General features: G+C 46.9%; 1 protein-coding gene across 1 annotated transcript in view; it reads left to right on the top strand.

The window, feature by feature from the left end:
* Positions 1-25,067, top strand: part of ADAMTS17 (ADAM metallopeptidase with thrombospondin type 1 motif 17) — a 348,017-nt gene that overhangs the window by 6,907 nt on the left and 316,043 nt on the right. The window contains exon 3 of the mRNA XM_032391277.1: positions 3,556-3,721. Coding sequence (XP_032247168.1) covers positions 3,556-3,721 — 166 coding nt within the window. The remainder of the gene's footprint in view (positions 1-3,555; positions 3,722-25,067) is intronic.

Below are 25,067 nucleotides of genomic sequence, written 5' to 3'. Positions count from 1 at the left end.
AACCCCCTGCAAAGTCCAGCTGCTGCCTCTGCAAACACCAGGTGCCTAAACAGATTCTTGGTCTTCTTCCCAAAGCCAGCCTCCCCCCTGTAACATGGACCCGTCACCACCAGCTCCCCCCCCTTCTGATCACTAGAGTCAGCCACAAAGACGGTTAGCTCTTCCTTCAGAATCTCTCTTGCACAGACGTCTTCCTTCCCGCTTCCACAACCCGAGGCTCGAGGCTTGTCACCTTGTGCTTCCATATGCCCTCCTCCTCCAGTACCTCCCACACTGCTATGACCAGGGAACCCCCAGTCAACGGCCAGAAATGTTCCCCGTTGCCTCGAGGCCGGTGATCCTCAAAATGTGGTCCCAAGCCAGCAGCAGCACCTGGGAACCTGTTAGGAATTCAAGCTCTCAGGCCCACCCAGACAGACGGGATCAGGAACTCCGGAGATGGGGCCCACCAACGAGAGCCTGGGGCCTGGGCATCAGGAGTTCCCCCAGATGGCTCTTCTTTGTAGCCAGGGATGAGAGCCTGTGAGTAAGGGGGACTGCGGAAAGGCAGGGCTAGTCTTGTCCATTCCAGTCCAATCCAATCCATTCTCTTCTACTCCACTCGCATTTTCTTGAGTAACTATCACGTGGCAGATAATGGGAAACAATGAGGGCTAATTGTGATCCTGTCTCAAAGGAACAAACTCTCAGGTTGTGATAAATGGCCCATAAGGCAGTGGGCGGTGGGACTGCACGAGTGCCAGGGGAGGGGGATGTTTTTGGGAGGAAGGGGGTAGGAAGAGGGGAAGTCGGGGAAAGATAAGGAGGGCTGTCAAGTGTTTTCCCTGGGGCTAGATGGCACCTCTGTGTGTGTGTTGGGGGGGGGGTTACAAATGGTACTTTTCAACAGCACATTGTATCATTGGCAATGTGATGACAAGATGAGCATGAAGAGATGTCAGGGAGCCTGTGACAGCCTGGGACTGGGGGAGGGGCGGGGCAAAGTCCCTTGCGCTGGCTTCCCAGGGTGGGGGCTGTGCCGGGCCCCCTCGCTCCTGGGTGCTAGTCCTGGCCATGTCTGCTTGCAAGCCGGGTCCCAGGAGGGTAAGTAGCTGCCAGGTAGGGTACGGTCTTCCAGTCCACGTAATCATCTTACCAGTGTTACCGTTGTCCTCCGTGAAGGGGTGGAAACCAGCATGTGGGTCCCTGCAAGCAAGACCTGCCAAAGCAAAGGGGCTGCTTCTGCTTGTGGCTGGGGTGTGTGCACGTGCATGCCATGCCTCTCTGTTGCATTGCATGAGAGTTACCCGCTCCCTGGCCTTTTACACTGTAGCTTGTGAAGGCCAACGCTAGACCAAAGGGGTAACTGGCTTTGAAAGTGCTAGACCTGGGGGGGTCTGTGACCTGCCAAAGCCAGAGCATTTTAGGAGGAGTCCAAGTTGAGCATATCCTCCGGGGAGCACGGGGCTCCTTCCACATGGGGCTCATCCCATGTGCTATGCCCCACGTGCCAACTTTATTTCGACACATGGAAGTGTTCGCCGTGGTTACTGAGGTGTGTGTTTGGCACTGAGGCTTTCTTTAGGTACAGGCCCATGGAGCTCTGCGTAACCCCCACAGCCACCTTCTGCTTCCACTTCTTCCATCTCCCTAAAGTATCTTCGTGAACAAATTCAAGTTCTAACTTCAAAGGAGAAGGAAGAAAGCCGTGCTTTCCTGCGGGTCATGCAATGCCACTTTAAGACAGTTTTATTTGGGCAGTAAAATCTCTGAGTTGTTCTTGGCAGAAGTTCTAATGAAATGGAAACCTTGAAATCTGCTAGGAGCTGTAAGTACGGTCTCACCCTGTGTTTTGGGGACTCAAGGTTGGAGGCGATCGTATTAGTTGATCTGGTTTACTTTCAGAGAGGCTTGGTGTCTGGGCATCCTTTCCGAATGTAGAGGAGGTCTACCATTTGGCTTGAGTGAGCTCTGTCCTTGAGACCAGAGGACTTGCCGTGCTGGAGAGCAGTGCTTCTCAAAGTGGGGGCCCCGGACCACCAGCATTGGTGTCACATGGGGGCTAGTTAGAAATGCACATCCTCGGGCTCTACCCAAGACGTCTGGGTGATTTGCACGTGCATTGGAGTTTGAGAAGCACTGTTTCTGTGTGACACGGCCTTTAGAAAAGAGACTCAGTGGGGAGAGAAGAGATGATGCTCATTTCAGACGTAGACTGATCTGCTTGATCTATGGACTGTGTTTAGCCAAGGTGGTCCTGGGCATCTACCCGGAGGAAGCGCTGTGGGCCGCACAGCCCATTTTGCAAACTCGGGTCCTCCTCCAGCCTGGGGCCCAGTGGGGTTCCTTGTGGGAGGTTTACCTTGCTTTGTTGACACCTCAGAAGGGAAGCTAGCAGCAGGTATCCCAGGGAAGGAGCATAAATTGGTTTCATGCCTCAGCATTGGTTCCAAGGGATGGGAAGAGTTCTCTGCACCATATATATATATTTTAGAATTAATATTCACTCTATTAAAGTGGCAAATTAAAAATCCTAGTTCCTAAATTTTTCCTTCAATTTACAAGTCACATCCTATTTCTAATCTAGCAAGTTTTTAAAACTTTTATTGAAGTATAATTAACAGTGTTATATTAGTTTCAGGTGTACAATATGATTCAACAATCCTATACATTTGCCCACGCTCATCTAGATAAGTGTACTCTTAATCCCCTTTATCTCAGAGGTTTTTTGCAATCCTTTTCAAGGGAGCTTTGGATAATATTTGGCGCCACTTGTAAATTTGGTGATTAACAACTTTTAAACCTTTAAAACTGCATTGAGGGATGTAACGTAGTCAATTTCCTTTTCGAGTTCTTTGGTTGGCTAAGAAGCCCTTTGCAAGTGTATCATTGATTCCTACAAACCTAATAAGCAAGTCTTATAAACGTGGGAAGTCTTAAGTTCTCTTACACATTCTAATACTGCTTCTAAACCTACTAAGATTTTAAAATCACGAATCTAAGTCCATGAGGGACTTTAAATTAGAATCACAAATCTAATCCATTGGCTACTCTGTCGATTTCTCTTAAACACCACAAGTTCTGAAAAAATGTACAAATCCCCTATCACAAAGCTATTAACACTACAGGACTGGGTCCATCCTTTCATTCTTAATATCCCCAGGGATAAGATACAATTTTTTTTTTCCCCCATTAAGTATGTAATTGTCATTCATCCCCAACACTTCTGGCATCGCCTCCTCAAGTGGACTTTTGGAGGATGATTTTAAAAATAATTTTTAAAAGAAAGTTCTTTTTATTACTAATAAAATAATGAACCCAGGAAGTGGGTGCTGTTGTGTATATCTCTGCGCCCCCGACCCCGTGCCCCCCCCCCCCACATAGCCATGGCGTGGGATGTCTCAAGTCCCACAGACGCTCCTTCCTGGGCTCGGTGAATCAGAGCACCCTGCAAAGCAAAAGCCCAGTCCTGAGGCCCAGGCCATAGCCAGGCGGCCTTGCTGCCCTCGGGTTGTCGGGGTCGTGGGTGTGCGTGAACGAGGATGACTCACGTCCCTTTTTCCTCTTTCTGGGCAGGTTGGCCTCATCCAGCTTGGGCAGGAGCAGGTGCTAATCCAGCCCCTCAACAATTCCCAGGGCCCGCTCAGCACACAAGAGCACCTGGTCAGGCGCAAATGGTCCTTGGCACCCAGCCCCTCCACCGAGGCCCAGGTCCCTGGGCAGCTCTGCCAGGTTCTAACAGGTGAGTCTGGGAAACCGCACACTGGACAGCACATGCCGTTCGGCACCACTGCACGTCCCCAGGCGCACTGAAGTCCTGTGAGCAACAAGCTTCCTTCCCCTGTATTTTGAAGCTGTTGTGTTCATTTCCCCTAAGGCCACCGCCTTTCCCCCTCTATCTGGATTAGCGTTAGCATTTCCTGTGTAGCAGCCCTTTGAAGAGGGAAGGCACCCAGTATCTCACTGATGCAGTGCCTCGATTGTATAGATCAGGAACGAGTTGAGGTCCCCCAAACCTTGATGGCTTATTTGTTATCAAACCCTAGGTTGGTGGCAGAGCTAGACTGAGAATTCCCTCCCTCCCTGGCCAGAGCGGGCTCTTCAATGCGGGGGTCCCCAGGCCTGGCTGCACCTGGGGGGGGCCTCGGAAGCCATGATTCTCAGCGGCATCAGTGCTGCGGCCTGGGACCCTGTCATCTGCACGTTCTCAGGCCCCCCCGCCCCGGACTTCCTGCATCAGAAACTGGGGGGGGGGTGGGTCCAGGAATCAGTCGCTTCACAGGTTCGCACTTCTGATGCATGCTAAGGTGTGGGAACCACTGCTTTACTCAGTACCTGGCACCGGCCTGTCCCCCAGCATCCTGATCCAGTTGGTCTGGGGTGCGACTGGGGTGTCCGTGTTTTTAAAAGTGATTCTACTAAGTAGCTTGGGGTGAGAACCCACGGTTCTTATATTCTGTGCCTCTGTTCGAGCAACCTGTGGATTCACGGTCAGCTGTTTAAGAACATTTCACGGTCACTGAAATGGCCACTGCTGTGTCACCAGCAGTCTTCCTGGGAGCGTCCCCTGATGAAGACTGCTGCTCACAGGTGGCATTTCCTCCCTGGATGGAGGGCATGGGACCCCACGGCTCATCTTTGGGAGTTGTGCTTTTGTAGTTTTAAAGACTTATCTTTGGATAAAAAAAATATAGTGTCTCTGTTTGGTATTCCAGCGACCTTGGAAATACATCAGTGATATGACTGTCCTTTAGGACAGCTTTGGGATATATGAACAAGCGTTGCAGCTCAGCTCAGTTGTTGCCTGTAGACCTGATCTTATCCAGGTAGCTGCCCTCCTTAGCTGGTCTGCATTCGGCAGGGAGAGAGCGGCGGCGATTTTGCTGAATCAAGGCCATCTCTGAAACCCCAGGAGAGCTCTGAGTGATAGAGAATGCTACCACACAGGAGGTTTTTGCTCTGCTCCTTCCTGTACCCTTACAAACGTAGGGGAAAGTGGACCTCAGCATGAAATGATTAGTAACTAAAACACACTCTTGAATCGGAAGCAGGGGCTTGGGGAAGTTGGTCGGTTGTGTGTTTGGGCCTGATGCTGAGATCTTATTTTAAACGTCAGCCCCCTGACAGTCTTGGTGGAGCATTTTTTTTTTTTTTTTTTTTAATCTGCTTTCAAAGTAAGTGACTATTGGTCATTCTACATCTGTGTGCATTTTCTGCTAATCTGAATATATTGTTTCAGAGGCAGGGGGATTATACCGAGGCAGGGGGGTCTCAGGGCTGATTGTCCTTTGGCATCACCTGGGGAACCTTAACGGCTTCTCATGCCTGGGTCCTGCCCGCGGAGAGCTGCTTTCACTGGTTTCGGGCACAGTCTGGGCAGCTGGTGATTTAAAATCTCCCCAGGTGGTTCTAATGTTCAGCTGGTGCTGAGAACCACCGTGCTAAGGAGTATTAAACATGAGTAATAGCACCGGTGGGCCATCGGAAGTGGGTTTTTCAGGTGAGAACCACCAGGCAGGGGCCCCACAATGAAGTCCAAGGGCAAATATGTTTTAGTCTCACTTTTCCCTCTATTCAAGCCGGCGCTCATCAACTGCTAGTCAGGATCAGAAACCCAGGGTGCTTGTGGATGATATCATGGAATATTTGTCTCATTACGCGCTGCCATCCTCTTTAGGGGCATGCGCGATACCCAGGATTGCTGACAACATGATAAATTGTGCTCGGGTTTGCATTTTTCTCCCTGAGGCTGGTTTCAGGGCACCCTTTTGATAGAATGTTTAGCCTATAATGAAGGAAATGAAATGAACAAAACCTGGGTGGGGAGGAAGTGATAGAAAGGAAGTTTAAATAAGAGCAGCCATGCAAGAAATCTCTGAATTTGCTTAAAAAACCATCTCGCCTTCGCTGCCCCCACGTCTCATGTCATTGTGCTCTGCAGTGCGAGGGCGATGTGCGTACTTAATAAGGTGGGGCCAACTCGGGCTGTGTCCTGGGTAGGAACACAGACACCGGAGAAAGGTGTCTATTTCCTTCCGGTCCTTCTTGCTTTGTGTGAAATACTCGTAAACTTTGTTGCTGTGTTGAGAGGGACAGTGGGCCTTCTAATAGGTTTAGCTGATAAAGCAGTTAGGTCCTATCGAGTGTGGGTTGACTTCCTGGGAATTTAGAAATTTCATTGAGAAATTGAGAAAATCAATTTACTGGGAAACCAGCAAGATATATTTTTGGCTTCCTTGGAAATAGGAATCAGATGAATCATCCAGGATTTCCTGTGGGCACATATTCTTTATGGCTGAACATGGCTGTCTTAGGTGTCATTGTGCCTTGCTTGAATCTTGTGTTACCCCAACCTTGGACCTGGCCTGGGAGTAACTGGCTGGTTCTTGCAGGTGAGAAGGAGTCTGATAATTCTTCCTCCTCCATGAAGCACTCAGTTTACCTGAGAGTTGAACTCTGGTAAGCCACCCTGTTCTCTAGGCGGTCAGAGGGACTAACACAGGGACAAGGCCACCTGGAAGAACCCACTGCCTTCTCGTAGGGAAGAAATTGCATTTCTAGCAGTCTTTGGGGCTCCCAGAGAGAGGATCCTATTACCTTTATTGCTTCTTATTTTTAGGACCTTATAAAATGATTCATAAAGTGTCACTCCAGATTGGAACTTGGCATGAAAAATACGGAGTCTGTGAGCCTTTCTTTTTTTCTTTCTCTTTTGTTCGTTCTTTTCTTTTGGTCTCACAACATGAGTTTTTAAAGGTTTTGGGGGCTATTCTCAACAGCGAAAATGGTACTTTGGATATTTTGAAACGTTTCTCAATCTTGACTTCAAAACTTTTTATCTGTCTTCTGTGCTTATTTTAATTTCTCCATTTGGATTCAGTTTAGAATCTCCCCATTTTCATGGGCTTTAGTAACAGTTTCAATCTCTGTCTCCTCCATCGTGGTAGATGTAACATGTGGATGGTTGAGGTAGATGGCAGAATATTAAAACTTCCTACAGGGCCCTGTCAAGGTAGGGATCCGACAGTGTTTCGGTGTGCTCGTTAAAACACAAATACACCATCCAACAATGGTATCTGCAAAGACATTGATGTCTCCTTTCAGTTCTGTTATGATTGTTTAAAAAAACCATTGTAGTTATTTTGTAGTATTGTTTGGTTCATTTGTAGTGTTATAAAGTGAATTTTAGTGAGTATTTAGAAGATGCCATAACTCCTCAGAAATTGCATATTGCCAATTTATGCAATAATTTGCCTAACAATTTTATATATGATCAGTAATAAATCATTGGTTGGGACTCCTGTTTTACGTCCATTAAGATTCCTTTGGTTGGAAATGACAAATCAGACCGGCCTAACCACTCAACATCACTGTCCCGGGCTCATGGAACTGAGGAGCAGAGCGGGAGGGTGGACCTCAGGTAGGCTTAGCCAGGCTGGGCTTCGCGGCAAGTGTTTCTCTCTCTGACAGCCTGTTCTCAGCTGGCTTCTCTTGTAGTGACAAAGCGGCAGCGGATTCAGGAGATCAACTCTACTGCTTAATCAGGAGTTGAGGTGGGTTGATCTGGATTGCAACTTTAACTACTTTCAGTTCTTCACTGGTTTCACATGTCAGTTGAGGCAGGACCGGAAGAGCTTAGGTCCCAGTCCCCATGTCACTGTGGAGGTATCATTCTGCTCTCTGTCCTTCTCCTGATTTCCTGCAGGCTGCCATACTTGGTAAAAGTCTGGCGCAGTAGATTCAGGGCACCCCTCCTCCAGATCTAATCCATCCTTTCAGCTCACATGGTTGATAAGAATTTGGCTGGTTCCTTCTCACTTCTACAAGGTCCTCTGTCTGCGGCTGCTTCAGCTCCTCATCCCACCTGTGCTGCCGGGATACGTGTGGCTACCGGTCTTGGCTCACTTAGGAAGGGCTCAGTCCCTCTGAGATTTGGTTCTCCTCTCAACTTCATCAAGACCTTGGCTCTCCAGTGGATAAAAAAAAAAAAATGATTTCATAGTTTATGCAGTGTTTTTTTTTGTTGTTGTTTCAGTGGTAGTGATGGTTTCCCATGTTGTTCTGCATCTCAACTGGAAGAACCCACAATAAATGGAATTAAACATGCTGCTTTGAGTTTCTCATCTTAATCTTTTAAGTGTTTATTTACAGATAAAAATATTAACTCTAAAAACAGACACCACTATTTTAAGTATTATTCCAGGGGAAAGAAGGAAGAACAGTGCTAGAAGCCTGACTCTGTCTTTCTTGGGTGTGACCCCAGCAGAGTCCCTTGACACCTGTGTGACTCTTAGGGCTGCCAGAATAAAGTACCACAGCCTGGGTGGCTTAAACAGTAGGCATTTATTTCCTTACAGTTCTGGAGGCCAGAAGTCCAAGATCAAGGTGTTGGTAGGGTTGGTTTCTCAAAGGCCCCTTTCCTTGGTTTGTAGACGGCCACCTTCTCCCTGTGTCCTCACACGGTCTTCTCTCTGTGCATGTCTGTGTCCTAATCTCCCGTGCTTATAAGAACACTAGTTATGTTGGATTAGAGCCTATTGATGATGTCATTTTCACTTAATTACCTCTTTAAAGACCCTCTCTTCAAACACAGTGGTACTCTAAGTTGCTGAGGTTAGAGTACACAATTCAGCCCCTAACAGCCTGTATTTTCTCACCTGTAACATTGAAATGATGCCGGTCTTGTCTGCTTTGCAGGGTTATTGCTGAGGAACACGCAGATGAGGGAGGACATGCTCCTTCCAGCCCCATTGTGGACGGGGGTTGGGGGGCATGTTCATGAGAACACTCACAAATGCCTAAAGGGTTAAAAAACAAATTTAGGAGAGGGCGCCTGGGTGGCTCAGTCGTTGAGCGTCTGCCTTCGGCTCGGGTCATGATCTCAGGGTCCTGGGATCGAGCCTCACATCGGGCTCCCTGCTCGGCGGGAAGCCTGCTTCTCCCTCTCCCACTCCCCCTGCTTGTGTTCCCTCTCTCGCTGTGTCTCTCTCTGTCAAGGAAATAAATAAAATCTTTAAAAACAAAAACAAAAACAAAAAAAAAACAAATTTAGGAGAAATTAGAAACAGGCTGTACAAAGGGATCCTTTCCATAAGAATAGATGTCATAGCTGGTTGGTCATCTGTTCACATATTTTTCTTGATAAATACTGAAGGAGCTGCATAGCCTCAGCCAAGGTAGAAAGGACTGAGCCCCTCTGACCTTCGGTTTCATCATCTGCAGCTAAATAATGTCCTCTATCTCTTAGTGGTTTTGTGAGTGTTACAGGAGATAATGCACAACTTGTCACTTAGCTGCTAGCAAATTTTAACTCTTGTAGCAGCTGCCATGCTTGTAATTATTTTTTGTACCCCCATTCTTCATCCTCAGGGGACCACTTCAATGCCTTCATTCTGTATTAAGTGGGAGAGAAAGAGAAACCCTACAGGGCACTGAGTTAGGAGCTGAAAGCTCTCGTTATTCTTCTTGAATCTGCCATTCTTGCCTCTTGAACAAATCCACAACGAAATCAAGGAATCTTAGTGTTTCTAGACCAGAAGTTGCCCTTAGAGGTCATATGCTTACATTTTCCCTCTTGTTTTTCCATTTATTTGGCCATTAAGTATTTGTTGACCCCCTAGACATTGGGCACACTGGAGTGAGCTTGACGTAGCATGGTCCCTGCCTCTGGGGAGCTTATGGTTTGGTGGGGGAGACAGTGCAGAAGTAAACAAATGTAGCGGGTTTAAATTATTTTTAGTTCTGAAATATTTAAAACGGGCAAAAAGACAAAGACAAAAACAGAAACGACGCACACACACAAAAGAAAAACCAGAAGTCCATAAACCCAGCTTTCAGATTTAACCAATGTTAAGATCTGTATCTGCTTCGGTACTTTTTTGTTTTTTGAGAGAAATTAACATTTATGGATATGACTGAGTGTCCCCCCACCCCATCCCGTATCATCCCTCTAACTTACTCCCCAGAAGAAACCACCATCCTGAGGGATACATTCAAGACCCCCAGTGGATGCCGAAACCACAGATAGTACCAAACCCGGTATCTACTATGTATTTTCCTATACGTACATATGTATGATAAAGTTTAATTTATATATTAGGCATAGAAAGGGATTAACAGCAACAATAATAAAATAGAATGATTACAACAACATACTGTAATTCAGTTATGGGAATGCCTTTCCAGCTTGTCCTCAGTTACCGCCTCATCACTTTGTTGCCCTGAACTCTGTCTTACGGATCTTCTGCTAGAGTATAAGATACCCTGTAAAGAAAGCATGGCTAGGCCTGTCTTCAGCCCCCTGTGCTGTTCTTTTCTTCCTAGCCTTGACCACCCACCGCCCCTCCTCCACCCCCAGAATCTTACTGCATTGGCTCACTTTCCAGTACTCAGGTCATTGGGTTTTTGTATTTTGTTCAGATTTCTGGTTACTCTCTACAGGAGGGTTAGGTCTAGTAGAAGCTTGTTGGCCATATTGCATTCCGTATAATACTGATTCTTTGGTAATGGTTGAGATTTGCATTGCGGTTTAGAGTTTAGGCATTTTTTGTTGTTGTTGTTGTTTTAATAAGTGTTTTACATGTAAATTAGAAGAATGTGTATTCTTTAATTGTGAACAATGTTCTGTATATATATTCATTAGCTCAAACTTGTGATGTCAAAATCATTCCTATCATTAATTTTGACTTGCTTGATTTATTTGTTTTAACTAGAGACATGTTAAAAATCTCATAACTTTCATGGTTTGGCCAATTTCACCTTTCAATTCGATCAATTTTCACTGTATGTTACGAGACAGTATTGTTTGCTGTATTCAAGCGTAGGAGCCATATTCCTGATGAGTTACTCTTTTTACTATCGGGTAATGGACTGTTTTTTAGCCCTAGTAAAACTTTTGGCTTCCTAGCTGTGTGTACCTAATATTAATATTGCCAGAGTTTTTATTTTGGTCAATGTTTGCCTGATGTTTCCTTTTCCTTAGTTTTATTTTCAGTCTTTATCATGATGTCTTACCTATGTTTCTTAGAAGTATTATTATGTATCCACATTTTTAAAAAAATGTCCAGTTTGAGAATAACTGTCTTTTCATTAGTGATGTTAGTATTTTTTTAAAGATTTTATCTATTTATTTGAGAGAGAGAGAGGGAGACAAGCAGTCTCCCCGCTGAGCAGGGAGCCCGACGTGGGACTTGATCCCAGGACCCTGAGATCATGACCTGAGCCAAAGGAATATGCTTAACCGACTGAGCCATCCAGGCACCCAGCAACATTAGTATTTTTACATTTGTGCTGTTTCTGGTAAAATTACATTTATTTCCACCATCTTGAATATTTTGTTTTTGGTTGACAATACTGTGCTTTTTCTTTGCTTCTGTTTCTTTTTATTGTTTCTCTTCCTTTCTTTCAGCTTCACCAGATAGTCTCAATAGCCCCTTCCTTCTTCCATTGATGTGCAAGTTTATAATCTATTCCACATTTTTGTTGTTACCTTAAAAGTTAAAAAAATATATTTGTCTTAGGGAAGTCTGTAAGGCACCGGGTATCTATGCTTCACGATGTAAGAACCTTCAAATACCTTCACTTTCATTTTACCTGTTATTTTTTACCCATTCTATTTTGTTTTTGTTTCCCCTCCTATGTCATCATCATTATGTATTTTTTAATTTATTTTTCATCATCATGTCTTTTTACAGTTAGAATTATTTAGGTTTATGTATATATTTGCCAACTTATTTGCTCGGTATTGTTTCTTTCAACTCACTTTTCTGCGTTTAACGTCCTTTTGAAAGAACCTTTCTTCAAAAAATTTTTTTAATTTTAACTATTTTGAGTACAGTTGACATGCAATGTTACATTAATGTGCTTCACGTGTACAACTTGTGATTGGACAAGTTGGTGCGTTATGCATAGCTAACCTCTGAACCATTTTGTCGCTATTACAGTATCATTGACCACACTCCTTAAGCTGTGCCTTTTATTCCTGTGACTTACTCATTCCATAACCGGAGACCTATATCTCCCAGTCCCCTTCATCCATTTTGCCAAACCCCCTACCCCCTCCTCTCTGGTAACCATCGGTTTGTTCTCTGTATTTATGGGTCTGTTTCTGCTTTTTGTTTGGTTTTTCATTTTTTTTTAACCTTTTCAAACAGAGTTTGTGAGTGGTTCAATTATTATCTTTGCTTTTCCCATAACTGCCTTTATTTTACCTGTACTCCTCGTAATGGTTTAGCCGAATATCGAATTCTCAGTTGAGTCTTATCTTTTCTCAGCACGTTGAAGATGTTATTCCCCTGTCTTCTGACTTCTGTTTTTGCTACAAAAGGTCTTCCATCCATTTAGTTTTCTTTTTTCTTTTTTTTTTTTTTTAAGATTTTATTTATTTATTTGATAGAGAGAGAACAAGTAGGCAGAGGGGCAGGCAGTGGGAGAGGGAGAAGCAGGCTCCCCCCCGAGCAGGGAACCCGATGCGGGGCTCGATCCCAGGACCCTGGGATCATGACCTGAGCCGAAGGTGGACACTTAATGACTGAGCCACCCAGGTGCCCTAAAAAAACATTTAGTTTTCAATTCTGTGTAAATAATCTGTCTTTTTTCTCGGCAGGTTAAACAGTGTTATCTTTGTGTTCTGTAGTATGTCTATGGCAGAATTTGTCCATATTTATCCCATTTGGGACCCACTGTGACTTTTGGATGTGAGGATTCATGACTCCTGTGAATTCTGAGAAAGGCCAGCCTCAGGTCAGTGGGGAGTGCCTCTTCCCTGTGATCGGCTTAGTCCCTTCCTGGAACTCCTACTCAATCGATGTGGACCTTCCTGTTCTTTCCTCGGTGTTTTGTTTACCTTTTTTTTTTTTTTTTTTTTTTTAAATGTATTAGGTCGCTTTCTATTTTGTATTGTGAATAATTTCTTCTTATTGGTCTCCCACTTCACCAGATTTCTCTTAAATGGGGTCTAATCTCCATTTAATCTAATCATTGAGTTTTCAGTTTTAGTGATTAGACTCTAGACTTCTGGAAGTTATGTTTGATTCTTTTCCAGTTCTGCCTGTCTTTTTCATAGTGTCCTCTTCTTTCATTATGACTTTATCCTTCCTTTATCACCTTGGTTATTTTACCCTAATTTATGTGAAGTCTTCTTTGAATTATTTCACCTTCTACATTTCTTGGGGTGTGGATCTTGCTGTTTGTCCTGTGGGCCCACTCTCACACTGGACCATTTTCTTATGTGGATTGTGATTTTATACTCTGAGCTCACTTTAGGCTGCTGTGTCCCTCCCCCATTTTTCCAGGGAGTGCTCTGTATGCTGGGTTATGGAAAAATCTCTACTGAGTAATTTCACATGCGCTTCTGTCAGATGCCCCAGGACTCTTTCACAAGCCCAAATGTGATTTCTACTTTAACATTTTTCCCTTAGGAAAGCTGTACCGTGAGTGACGTGTGTTTGTGTGTAGCACAGGATGGGGCAACTTACACCCGAGACTCTGCCCTCCATTCCCCTGGCATTCAGAGCTGTGAACAGAGACGAACTTCCCTGAATTTTCCCATGCCTGTGGGTGCAGGTGCCCTGCCCCTCCGGGGTCCTGGCCACATCTCTTATCTCATGGTGGCCGTGTAATACTGGCCCCTCACCCTTTAGGCCGGTGGTTAGGTCACATGTCTGCCGGGTCACTGAGGTCTCAGGTCACTCATTAACTGTTCCAGGTATGAAATTTCTCAACCTGATGACAGGGACCCTTCAGAGGGACCCACCACCTTGGGGCTGCAAGGGTGGGGTGCCTCCCTGCTGCTCAGAGAACCCGAACAGGCCCTCCCCCGGCTGGAGAAGCCTCCCCCCTCTGCTCTTGATGCTTCAAGGGGACTTCTTCCCCTAACATTGTTCTTTCACAGAGGTCAGTCTTCAGAAACTACAACTGGGGGGCGCCTGGGTGGCTTTCAAGGTGGCCTGGGTGGATGGTTAAGCATCTGCCTTCAGCTCAGGTCATGATCTCAGGGTCCTGGGACCAAGCCCTGCATCGGGCTCTATGCTCAGGGGGATGTCTGTTTCTCCCTCTGCCTCTGTGCTCGCCCGTGCTCTCTCTCTCTCAAGTAAATAAATAAAATCTTAAAAAAAAAAAAAACTAGAGTTGGGAATGGTGGCTGTGCCCAGCTTCTGCCCAACAAAAGCCCATGGCAAAGGAACACAAAGGCTACCTTACGACAGTAGCTTTAGGAAAAAAAAAACAAAAAAACAAAACCCACGTGAATACCCAGTAAACCAGCACACCGAAGTCACTCACTGCGTCTTTCACTGACCTCCAGCACACACGCTCATTTGCCAGTGGTGTTCAGAGAAAATACTCGATGAGTCTCACATTCTCTGGAGCGTGGGTTTTTGCCCTTGGGCCGATGGGGGCTCTCGGAAGGACCTGGGAGTGTTTCTTGGGTGCCCTGCGGCATTCCTGATGTGCGCCCACCACCTGCCCTGGAAGGTTCTGGCGCCCGTGTTAGCCGGCGGCTGAGTGCGGCCCTGCCCTGGAAGGCCAGGGGGGCAGACCAACCTCCCGCCTCCTTTGAGGCTGGGAATCCACCTGCACATCTCCTGGCTGCCTGGTGCTCGCGGGGGGCACTTTTGAGATCACCAGATAAGTGTTTCTTGGACTTCAGAGTCTTCCCAGAAAAGCCCACGGGGCCCCTTTGGTATCCTGAGTGTTTAGGAATAATGGTTTCGGCATTCGCTGTTGTGTTCCGACTTCGTTCTCCCCAGCTCAGGGGGGAATCTCCCATCCTGCCATTTGCTTTATATGAACCATGTGTTCATCCAAGTCGCTTTGATCTCATTTTTTATTTCTTTTTTTAAGACAAATGACTGAAGAAATCGTTCGGATTTTTGTTTGGGGTGTTTGGGTGGGAAGAGGATGCTTGGTAATTGCTCTTTGGAAAGAATAAAGGTAAAATCCAGTAAAATCGCTCTATAAAGTCATCATCATCCCTCTACTATTATTATAATTATTGCCGTTATTATTCCCTGAGGATGTATAACTCTGTGGCTTTGGAGCCTGTAAGACACGGTGAAATGGACACTGCCCACCCACGTGGCCTGGGAGTGAATGTGGCCGGGGCAGGGCCTGGCGGCTGGGGGCAGGGCCCCTCGCTGCTCCCCAGCATGCAGAGATGCTCAGCGTCCGCTACTTTCTCTTACTCCCGTGTTTCCTTATCTGTGAAAGAGAGGCCATACTTTTCTCAGTACTTTCATTTCACCAGGTTGCTCGGAGTTGAATGAGCTATTGCCAGTGGGTTTTCATTAAGTAGAAAGTACTATTAAAATACAAGGTGTCATCTCTTTATGGAAAAGGTCCATCGAGTGGGTTCTGTAAAAAGCAGGCCTCAGATGAGGGCTTGAGTGCTGGTGGCTGGTTTGAGAGAGGGAGGAGTCCCGGGAAGCAGGAGACAGAGATGGGGAAGGGTAAAATTCAGTGGAATCCGGTGGAAAATCCAGCGGGAGGCGAGTATGCCAAGGTTATTGCTGTGGGCAGCAGGAGCTTGGTTCCTACAACAGGCACTCTGAAGAGGGCACGGAAGCTTCCAGAGTGGTCTCAAGGATGCGGATGGTGGGGAGCTGGAGTGTTGTCCAGCGCCTCTTGTCTCCCAGATTTCCAGTTGCTCTTGTGTGAGCCAAGCAGGCTTTTTAGGTATAAGAGTCTGCAAAAAAGGAAAGGCCAGGGTCATATGCTTGAGGAGGGGCCCTGCTGGCATGAGCTGAAATTGGAGTGATGGGGGCACTGCGGGAGGATACCAAAAGAGGATCCTGCAGGTGTCCTGGCTGGGAGGGAGCACACGGTGGGAGGGGCCCCCTAACCACTTAAAAATGTTAAGAATTAAAGAAAGCTTGTTACCTTCTAAAAATTCCTGTATATTCAGTTAAAAAAAATTCTTCCAGCACGAACAATCAGTTGATCTGTGGCATATTCCTCCCTTCCCTCTCCCATCCTTCCTTTTTAAAAATTGGGTCATTCAGCAAAAGCAGCCCCGAGATCTCCAAAGCAGTGGACAGAGCATTGCACACATGGGCCTCCTGGAGGCTTGGTGAGGGCCATCTGGAAGGGAAGCCCCTCTTGCCTGGAGGACTTGCCTGTGCTCTTGGGGTTCCCTCCAGAGGCCCTGGTTCTGGGCTGATTGATGGAGAATCAGGGAAAAAAATGGATCAACTAGGCCTGGGGGCAGTGTTTGAATAAATCTCTGTAGAAATACTAATCCTATTCTCTATGCTTTTAAGCTTTCAGTGACTGTGAGTCTGTGTATGTTTTCCGTAAGTTGGCTCGGATCTATTTTATTTTCAAGTCTCTGTGTTAAAACCTGTAATGGGCCCTGTTAGCCAAAGCAGTAATTTATTCTCTCGGCCAGTGTGTGTTTGATGCTCACTGTGTGTCAGGCCCAGTTCTGGGCGCTGCGCATCCGGTAGTAAATGAGAGACCTGATCTGGTCCCAGCCCTCGTGGAGGCGACATTCCAGCAGGTGATTGCTGACCCTTGAGCGGAACACTGATTACTGGTGTCATTCTGGATGTGCTCTAGGGCAGGGGGTTCAGGTTGGAAGGACTTTCTCATTCCCGGTGGTCCTTCCTGGGCAGGGTGGAGGGAGGAAAGAATGGGAGTGAGGGCCAAGCCACCCGACTGATGCTCTGACTTTGCAGCGTGAAGCAGGGGTGTCCAAACATGGGCTGGGGGTGTTGTGAGAGGCACGTTGCTCCTGAGGGTGGGACCTGGTGCCCGGGTGGGAGTCACGCTTCCCACGCTGCCTGCCCACCTGCGGGCCTCCGGTCCAGCCTTCCGAGTCGCCTTTTGCTGTTCTCTGGCTTCCTTTTACCTCTGGGACCAGCTGGGCTCAGGGGGACTGATGCATCCCCCTCAGAACCCAAGGCTGGTTCATTTTCTCAGCCACATTTTCCCGGTGTCATGGAAACATTGCCGGCAAGGACTGCTCACCCCTGTGCTCTCTCCTGGCCTCCAAATACCAGTACTTTCCAGGGGGCCCTTGTGCTGACTGCTGCCCGCCGTTTTTCTCACGGCCTTGGGGTCTTTATCTGGTTCCACCCTGGAGCGACCCCGGCCACTCTCTTCCCAAACTGTGTCTTGAGCCCTTCATCTTCCGGTGATTCCTCTACACATGCCCAGCGGGCAGCTACTGTCTCCCCCTCTCCCTGGGAGTGGGCATTTCTCAGCCAAATCCCCGTCTGCTGATGCCCACTTCCACCAGCCTAAGACCCAGTGTTCTGACTCCCTTTTTTCCCATCATCAGACCCAAAGTGAACTATTTGCTCTCATATCCCTGTCCTCTTTACTTGTATTCCACCGTATTTTTGTTAGCTTCTTGTTTTGATATAGTTGCAGAGTACTGGTATGCCCATTACTCACGCTTACCGATGGTTAACATTTTTCTTGTGGAGTCATTTGCTTTCTCTTTCTCTCTTTTACTCTCTCCTTCCACCCTCCCCCTACACAGACACACTTTTTTCCTGAACCACCTGAGCCTAATTTGCAAACATTATATCTTTTTATCTATAAATACTTCCCTTTTTTTTTAAAGAAAAAAGATTTTATTTGAGAGAGAGAAAGAGAGAAAAAGAGCAAGAGCAAGGAGAGGGACAGAGGGAGAGGGAGAAGCAGACTCCATGCCAAGCAGGGAGCCCGCTGGGGGACTCAATCCCAGGACCCTGGGATCATGACCTGAACCGAAGGCAGACACTTAACTGAGCCACCCAGGCGCCCCATGTAGATACGTACATTTATATTTTTTAAGAACTCTTAAACATCATATATTTAGCAAACTTGGGATGTGAAACATTGACACAATACCATTATCTAATGTACGATTTTATTTGAATTTTCTTTGTAGTCCCAGTGATGTCTTCTATAGCTTTCTTTTCTTGCTCCAGAATCCAGTCTTGAGTCCCACGTTGCATTTAGTTATTGTGTTCTTTAGTCTCCTCCAATCTGGGTCAGTTACTTAGTTTGTGTCTTTCCTGACCTTCACATTTCTTAAAAAAACACAAGTACAGTCTAGTTTTCTTTTGTAGGAGGTCTCTAAATTTGGTTTTGTCTGATATTTCTTCATGATTGGACATGGGTTATATATTTTTGGCCAGTGGCTTGTCCCGTTATCGGATGTCAACTTTTAATACTTGGTTCAGGCTGTGTTTCTAGATGAATCTGATATAGAGTTATGATCTTTCCATATGTAATTAGCAAAAATTTGTGGGATATTTTCGAGACTATGTAAGTATCCTGTTCTTCATCTGACTTTCACTCACTAGTTTCAGCATCTTTTGATTCTCCACAGATTCAGTTATTATTGTGGGGGCTTCAAAATGGTGCTTTTTTGACTCCATTATTTCTTCCACCTTTTTGATCTGTGTTCTCCTGCAAGGAGAGCTTCCTCTTCTCCCCCATTTATTTATGTGTATCTGTGTGGACTTGTAGATTCTTATTTTACTCCGTGGATACTCATTTATTTACTTAGTTCTTCTGATACACAAATCATCTCAGATATGGCCACCGTGAGTGTAATTTTTTTAAAATCAGACATGGATACTTGATTTTCTGAAGGCTTTTGCAGCACTGGGGAGACGGGCATCTATATGATTGTTCTTAGATGTATTAAGTAAGTAAGTAAGATGTATTATGTAAATGATGTCCTAATATTACACCAACCTTGAATTCCTGGTATAAGTCTCACTTGGCCATAGTGTATTATTTCCTTAACATATTGCTGTTTGCTAATGCTTTATTTAGGCTTTTTGCATCCATATTTGTACGTGATGTTGCTCTATAATTTGTGTGCATGTGCACATGCTATTCCTCAGTTTAGGTATTAAAGATACACTAGCTTTTAAGACTAGTTTTTAGACTCTGTAACAATTTATGAATCATTGAGGCCATCTGCTCTGTGAAGGTTTGGTGGAGTCCGCTGGGGAACCAGCTCAGTCCTATGCTTTTCTGTGACTATAGTTCCTTTCTAACTTTCCCTGTTTCTTCTGTAAAATAATTGGTTTAAGTTTTGTATTGCTAATGGGATTAATTTTGGTAAATTGCATTTCCCTAGCAAATTTCATCTAGGTTTTCAAATTTAAGTGCATAGGGGTTCCCCCTTACTTGACGTATTAAGTAATTTTTAGTTAATGTGGCTCCAGCTAGATTGTGAATTCTTAGGTCACAGGGCCTTGGTATATTAAAGATGTACTCTGGCTTAGGGAACTGTGTGCAATGACCCTTTTGTGTCGATCTTTTTACTGTTCTTGAAAACCCATCTTATTTTTGGAGGCCCAACTTAGATGTTACCTATTCCAGGAAATCCACCCTGATTGCCTCACTTAGCTTTCTAGGGTCTAGAGGTGCTTTGTCTGCATTCTGAATATCACACTAGCCTCAGTCAGATGTTCGTCATCTTAGTTGTGTCTAAGGCCCTCTGGCTGGAAGGAAGACTCCTATTACTTTCCTATTGCCACTGTAACAAATTAGCACTAAGTTAGTGGCTTAAAACAACACAAATATATTATCTTACAGTTCTGGAAGTCAGAAGTCTGAGATCCATTTCACTGGGCTAACGTCAGGATGTTAGCAGACCTTCATTCCTTCTGGAGGCTCTAGGGGAGAATCCATTTCCTTGCCTCTTCCAGCTTCTAGAAGCTGCCTGTATTCCTTGGCTCCCAATCCCGTCCTTCATCTTCAAAGCCAGCAATGGGCAGTGGAGTCTTTCTCATGCTGCATCCCTCCGATGATTCTCTTCTGTACTCAAATCTGTCTGTCTCCCTTATATAATAACAAGTGTGATTACATCAGGCCCACTCAGATCATCCCGGATAATCTCCCCATCTCAGAATCCTTAACTTAATCCCATCTGCAAAGCCCCTTTTGCCATATAAGTTAACATATTCACATGTCCTAGGGATCAGGCCGTGGACGTCTTTGGTGGGGGACGATTCTTCAGCCTACCGCATTCATAAATACATTTCCAAGGTTTCTATGAAACACTTCATAAATATGTTTCTTCCCTAAGTCTGAGCATTGCAATCCCTATTTAACAACTTTTTGTTTTCCTCTGCCCGTTGTCTTTTGAGCATATTCTCTGAGAGAACACAGGAGAGCCACTATAGGGCAAGCACATTAGTCCTCTTCTCGAATATTCCCATTACTTGATTGAGAAAGAAAATCTGAAATTCCAACGCTGAGAAAAAAAAGAAAGAAAGAAAGAAAAGGATACCAGGATATTTTTTTGTGCATGTGTGTCTGAATCCACTTTCCCACACGAGACTCCACCAAGCAGAGGACTCGGAAGAGGAGTGGTGTTGTCTTTTCCCCAGTTGTCTCTCCCTTACCCCTTATGCAACACGCACCCGCCCCACTTTAGTAACTCAAAGCAGAGAAGGCCTCCAGCTTCAATAGGAAAATCTGCCTCGAGCTGCAGACGGATCAAGAATGCATAGTTTATTATTTAAAGTGCATGCCGGCTGGGGCTGTCCAGGTGGCTCAAGGAAGCTCCTGGCAGCCGGTCCAACCCTGAGGCTGGAGGAGGGACTGTGTTCCCCAGAAGGCGCGGCCCAGGGCCTGCCTGCGAGGTGCTGACTTGGTGTTCCAGGGCCGGTGGGGGTGGAGATCCGGGCCCTGCCAACTCCCGCAGAAGTGTCTGATTTTTGAATCAGCAGCGTTCATGTTCCCTCCAAGGGAGAGAGCAGGAGAGAACGTGTGACTGAGCGAAGGAGCACGCCCGCCCGGCTTCCCTCCCAGCAGGCAGACTGGGGCCAGGAAGTCCGACACAGAGAAAGAGAAGGGAGTGACTGTTGGGTCTTTTTAAGAAATGACTTTAGGGTTGCATTCCCCCCCACCCCCCACCCCGCAGAAAGATCTAGCCTTTACAGTACACAAATTTCTCATGGAAAAGCCCAGCAAAAAAAAAAAAAAAGTCTCATCAGGACATCTGCTGCCCAGTTTCCTTGGGTGTTTTCCAGCCACAAATGCAGCGGGTTCATTTTGCACAGCCTCCTTTCAAAGCAACGGGCAATTTCTTGTGCACGAACAGACAGGGAGTTTGCTTGCTGGGACGGGTGCGCCTTCAGGCTGAAGGAGCTCGTACCTTTCTCAATCCATTAGCAAGTCATAGATCAACCTCCCTGTCACTGCGTTTGGACAGAGCCGGACAGTGAACCATGGGGGAAAAGCCCAATAAAGCCGGGAGTGTTCCCGCCCAGTTGAGCAGAAAATAGCAGGCATCACTGGTGGTCAGCTCTGGTGGTGGCGGGGATGCGACCTGGGACCGGCTGCAAAGGGCCAAAGCCCCCAGCAGGGGACGCAGAGAGACCCCGCCCACATCTGCCATGGGTGTTGATGCCAGACCCCCAGCCCGGGGGTGCTCAGGGTTTGGGTAAGGGGAAAGAGGCTTTTCTTCTCTCCACGGAGACAGCCGTTATATAGAGACGGAGCTTATAGGCCCCACTCCCATGGGTCCCCTGGGGAGCCCATACTTGGCCTTCTGGGTCCTCGCAAAGAGAATGAGCTTTCTTTATGTCAACATTTAAGGAAAGACAGCTTTCTCCCAGAAAATAAACTGTTACCCGTCACTGCCAAGGCCGGCTGCTACTTTTCTGACTCTGCTTTCGGGTGAGTTTTGATTTCCCTTGACTGTCTCCAACCTCCTGACCTTGACACAGTGCCTTTTCCTTGTGTGGAGCTGACAGTCAGTCGATAGTGGGGAGAGCTGAGCATTTGTGTTTCATGCCTGCTCTGTCCCAGAGGGTACCGTCTGAGTCATATTTGGACTGTTAGTCCCCTTTCTGTGAAGCACTTAATCATTTTGTGGGTGTTGAGTATGCAGAGCAGCATCGAGGCTGAGGCCCTCAATTAATTTCTGTCAGGGGCCTTGTTGGCTTGTCTCTGAGTTTGAAAAACTGTCTCCTTCAGTATAAATACACATTTTCCAGCGGCGAGTGATGTCTTGGCTGTTCCGGTGATGGGAGCATCTGTGTTTCAGACCCTCAAGGGAAAGGCTGTTCCTTGCCAGCAGGTTATCTGCCCTAGATCCCCCTGTTTCCCCACCCTGTCGCCCTTCCCTGGGCCTGGCCCTGGCCCTGGCCCTGGTAGGGTCTTCGGGTCTCGGTCCATCCCATAGGAAGGCGGAGATTTTTCACTTGATTGTCTGCAGACTGTGAGGAATATAGTACAGTCATTTTCCAGTTTTATATAGCACAGACCTGACGAAGCATTTAGGAAGTCCATTTGAGAGCCCTTCTGAGGATGCCCCCCCCCCCCCATTTCCTCTTCCTCTGTGTTCACGTCATCCTGTGAGGACCAGGCCCTCACAGGATACCATGGTGGGTGGTGGGGAACGTGGAGAAAGAGCTCAAAGGACGGGCTAAGCCACATGGAATCCGGTTACCCAACCCCAGGCGGGCCAGGCAGGGGCACCGACAGGATGGGAAAGGGGATTTGGGAAGGCTCACCGCGGGGTGAGGCTTGAGCTGGCCCTTGAACACGGCAGGACTGAAGGGGATGTGCTAAGCAGATGATGCCAGAGAAGGCGAACCATCCCTGTCGTCCGTCTCTTTGTACACCGCAGGTGTGCCTGGGACGTCGTAGGGCCTGGGAATCTCACCCTGAGAGCGGGATTCAGTCTGGGAATATAGAGGGGGCTCTGGGTTGGCCCGGGTGGTAAGTGCCGAGCCTGGGGTCAGGCAGGCCTGAATTCGACGCCTGGCTCAAAATGCATACATACTGCGTGACCTTGAGCAGGTGCATCTCCCCCAGACCTCCTCTGTCCTGGAGGCTCCATCTCCAGCTGACCCCTGGAGAGATCCCTGGCGGAGGGCAGCCATGGGGCAGCAGCGTCAGGATGGAAGTTCTGTTGGCACGGAGCTTCCAGCCATGGTAGAAAATGGGCATCATGGGATTAAAAACATCATTTCCTTTGGGACACCTGTCTCGTAAAAAAAATCACGTACCCCAGCAAAGTGCCCTGCTGGCAGCAGGGGCCAGATGCTCGCTAGATTTGGGGACACAGTGACTTGGGAAGAATCAAGAGCAGGGACTGATGGTCCTGAATCCAGTGGCTTCCTTGCCTCATCTGACCAGCTCGTTCAGCACCTAAGGTGTATGTCCAGGTAAATGAGACTTGTCCCTGTGTCCCCGGGGGTAGATCTCCCTGCTGCCTGGTCTGGCTCCCACGGGGATCCCACACCAGATCATCCGGTGAAGAGAACAAGCTGGGAGGGGAAGCCAGAGCAAAGTTGGATAGTTAAGCCGGGATTCTGTTTTTATTTCCCATGACTTTTTTTTTTTTTTTTTCATGATTCCAATGCTGACAATTCAGATTTCTGGAAGGTATTCCAGTTTCAACTGTATTAAAGAACAGTTACTTGGAGTTCTAATGCACCAGTAACTACCTAAAAAGGGAAAGCATTTAGCAAAAGCAAAAAAAAAGAAGGAAGCTGTTCAAATTGCAGTAAGAATATAAATCTGAATTAATTAGTACCAGCGTGAGCGACAGGGTGCTCTCCTCAGGATGCCTGAGACTTTGACCAGCACGTGAACAATGGTGTTTGGCCACTTGCTTTGTCTTTGGAGGTTCTGAAATTCACAACGGTCCTCTTCTGGGTTTTTCTCCCTTCCAGTTGTCTGTGACGAGCAGCCTCTTGCAGCCTGTGTTCCAGACAGCTGAACATCATTTCTGGCTGCCAGATAAAATAAAATGTTGTATAATAACTTTTTGACAGGGCTCTACTATGAAACATTTTGTGGTGTGTATGTGTGTGGGTGTGACTTGTCTGCACATGTGGGGGAAAAAAAAGTAGAGCTTGTTCTCCTCCGGGGTGTAATGTTTTCGGTAATAGATGTCACTGAAAAGTTGTTTTAAAAGGCGAGATTTTTACAAAGGAAACCAACTTTTTTAAATTAAGTACACGAGCTGACCATTTTGAGGAAATCTGGAGGGAATCCTTCTGCAGAGGGGAGAAGTTTCTGGCAGGAGATGTACCACATTCTCAGCACGTACTTGTTGGTTACTTCTGTATTTTTCATAAAATAGCGTAATTGTTTGTCTAGATCAGATCTGTCCTAATTGGGCTGTCTTCGTGGAAGCTCTTACCTGTGGGCAAGACGGGTTCACAGGTGTGGCTTATCGAGTGTGTGTGGCCAGGTGCCACGTTCAACTCCTCGCCCTGAAGGCAGCCCCACATGCAGAGGGTCTGTGGGGGCTCACGCTGTGTTCTGTTCCACAGGGACACAGGGGACACCAGCCACATGCCCGGCATCATGTCATTCACGTTACATCTGTTATCTCATTTTATCCTTCCTTGAGTGCCGGGTTCTTTCTGCCTTGGTCACATTACATGGTCCCCAGGCCTTTGCCCAGGGGTCGGTAAAGTGCTGTCCCCTTTTTAGCCTTTCTCCCCATTCTCCCGAGGGCAGTGGAGGAAAGAAGTCATGTTCAAGCTGGGGGCTATGGCTACGTGAGAGACTATTCCAAGAGCAGTGCTTTGGGCCTGTGTTCTTGTGGAATACCCAGGTCCCTAAGTCCTGGTTGGCTTGGGTAATGTGGATAGGTGCTTTGGGCTTCGGAAGTGTAGTGGGGCATAGAAGTTTCTACCTAGCTCGGCCTGGGAGAAACCCAACAAATTACTGCATTTACCTCTGCATCAGTCCCTGCTGCTATATAACAAATTACCCAGAAGCTTGAAACTGCCTTCTTAATATACTTACAGATTCCTTGGATCAGGAGTTCAGACAAGGCATAGAGAAGATAGCTTGGATCTGCTCCACAATGGCTGAGCCTCTAGCCTGGGGAAGGTTTGAAGGCGGGGGGGGGGGGGGGGGGGGGTGTGGGGGGGGATGGGCCGGAGTGATTAGGAAACCCCTTCACTCACATCTGGCACTGAGAGTGAACCACTTGAAGGTAGAACCATCAACCAGAGCATCTACAGGTGGCGTCTGCTTGAGACTTGGCCTCCTCACATAATGGCGGGAGTTATGCTTCTGATGTGGCCCCTCAGGGCTCCATGTGCAAGAGTTCCAGCAAACCCGGCTGGTGCTGGCCAGCCTTTAGGCTCCGCCTCCAACGCCTC

Source organism: Phoca vitulina, unplaced genomic scaffold, assembly GCF_004348235.1.
Source record: "Phoca vitulina isolate PV1807 unplaced genomic scaffold, GSC_HSeal_1.0 scaffold61, whole genome shotgun sequence".
Taxonomy (NCBI): Eukaryota; Metazoa; Chordata; class Mammalia; order Carnivora; family Phocidae; genus Phoca; species Phoca vitulina.
The sequence above is the reverse complement of the archived record's forward strand: the minus strand, read 5'-3'. Positions and strand labels throughout refer to the sequence as shown.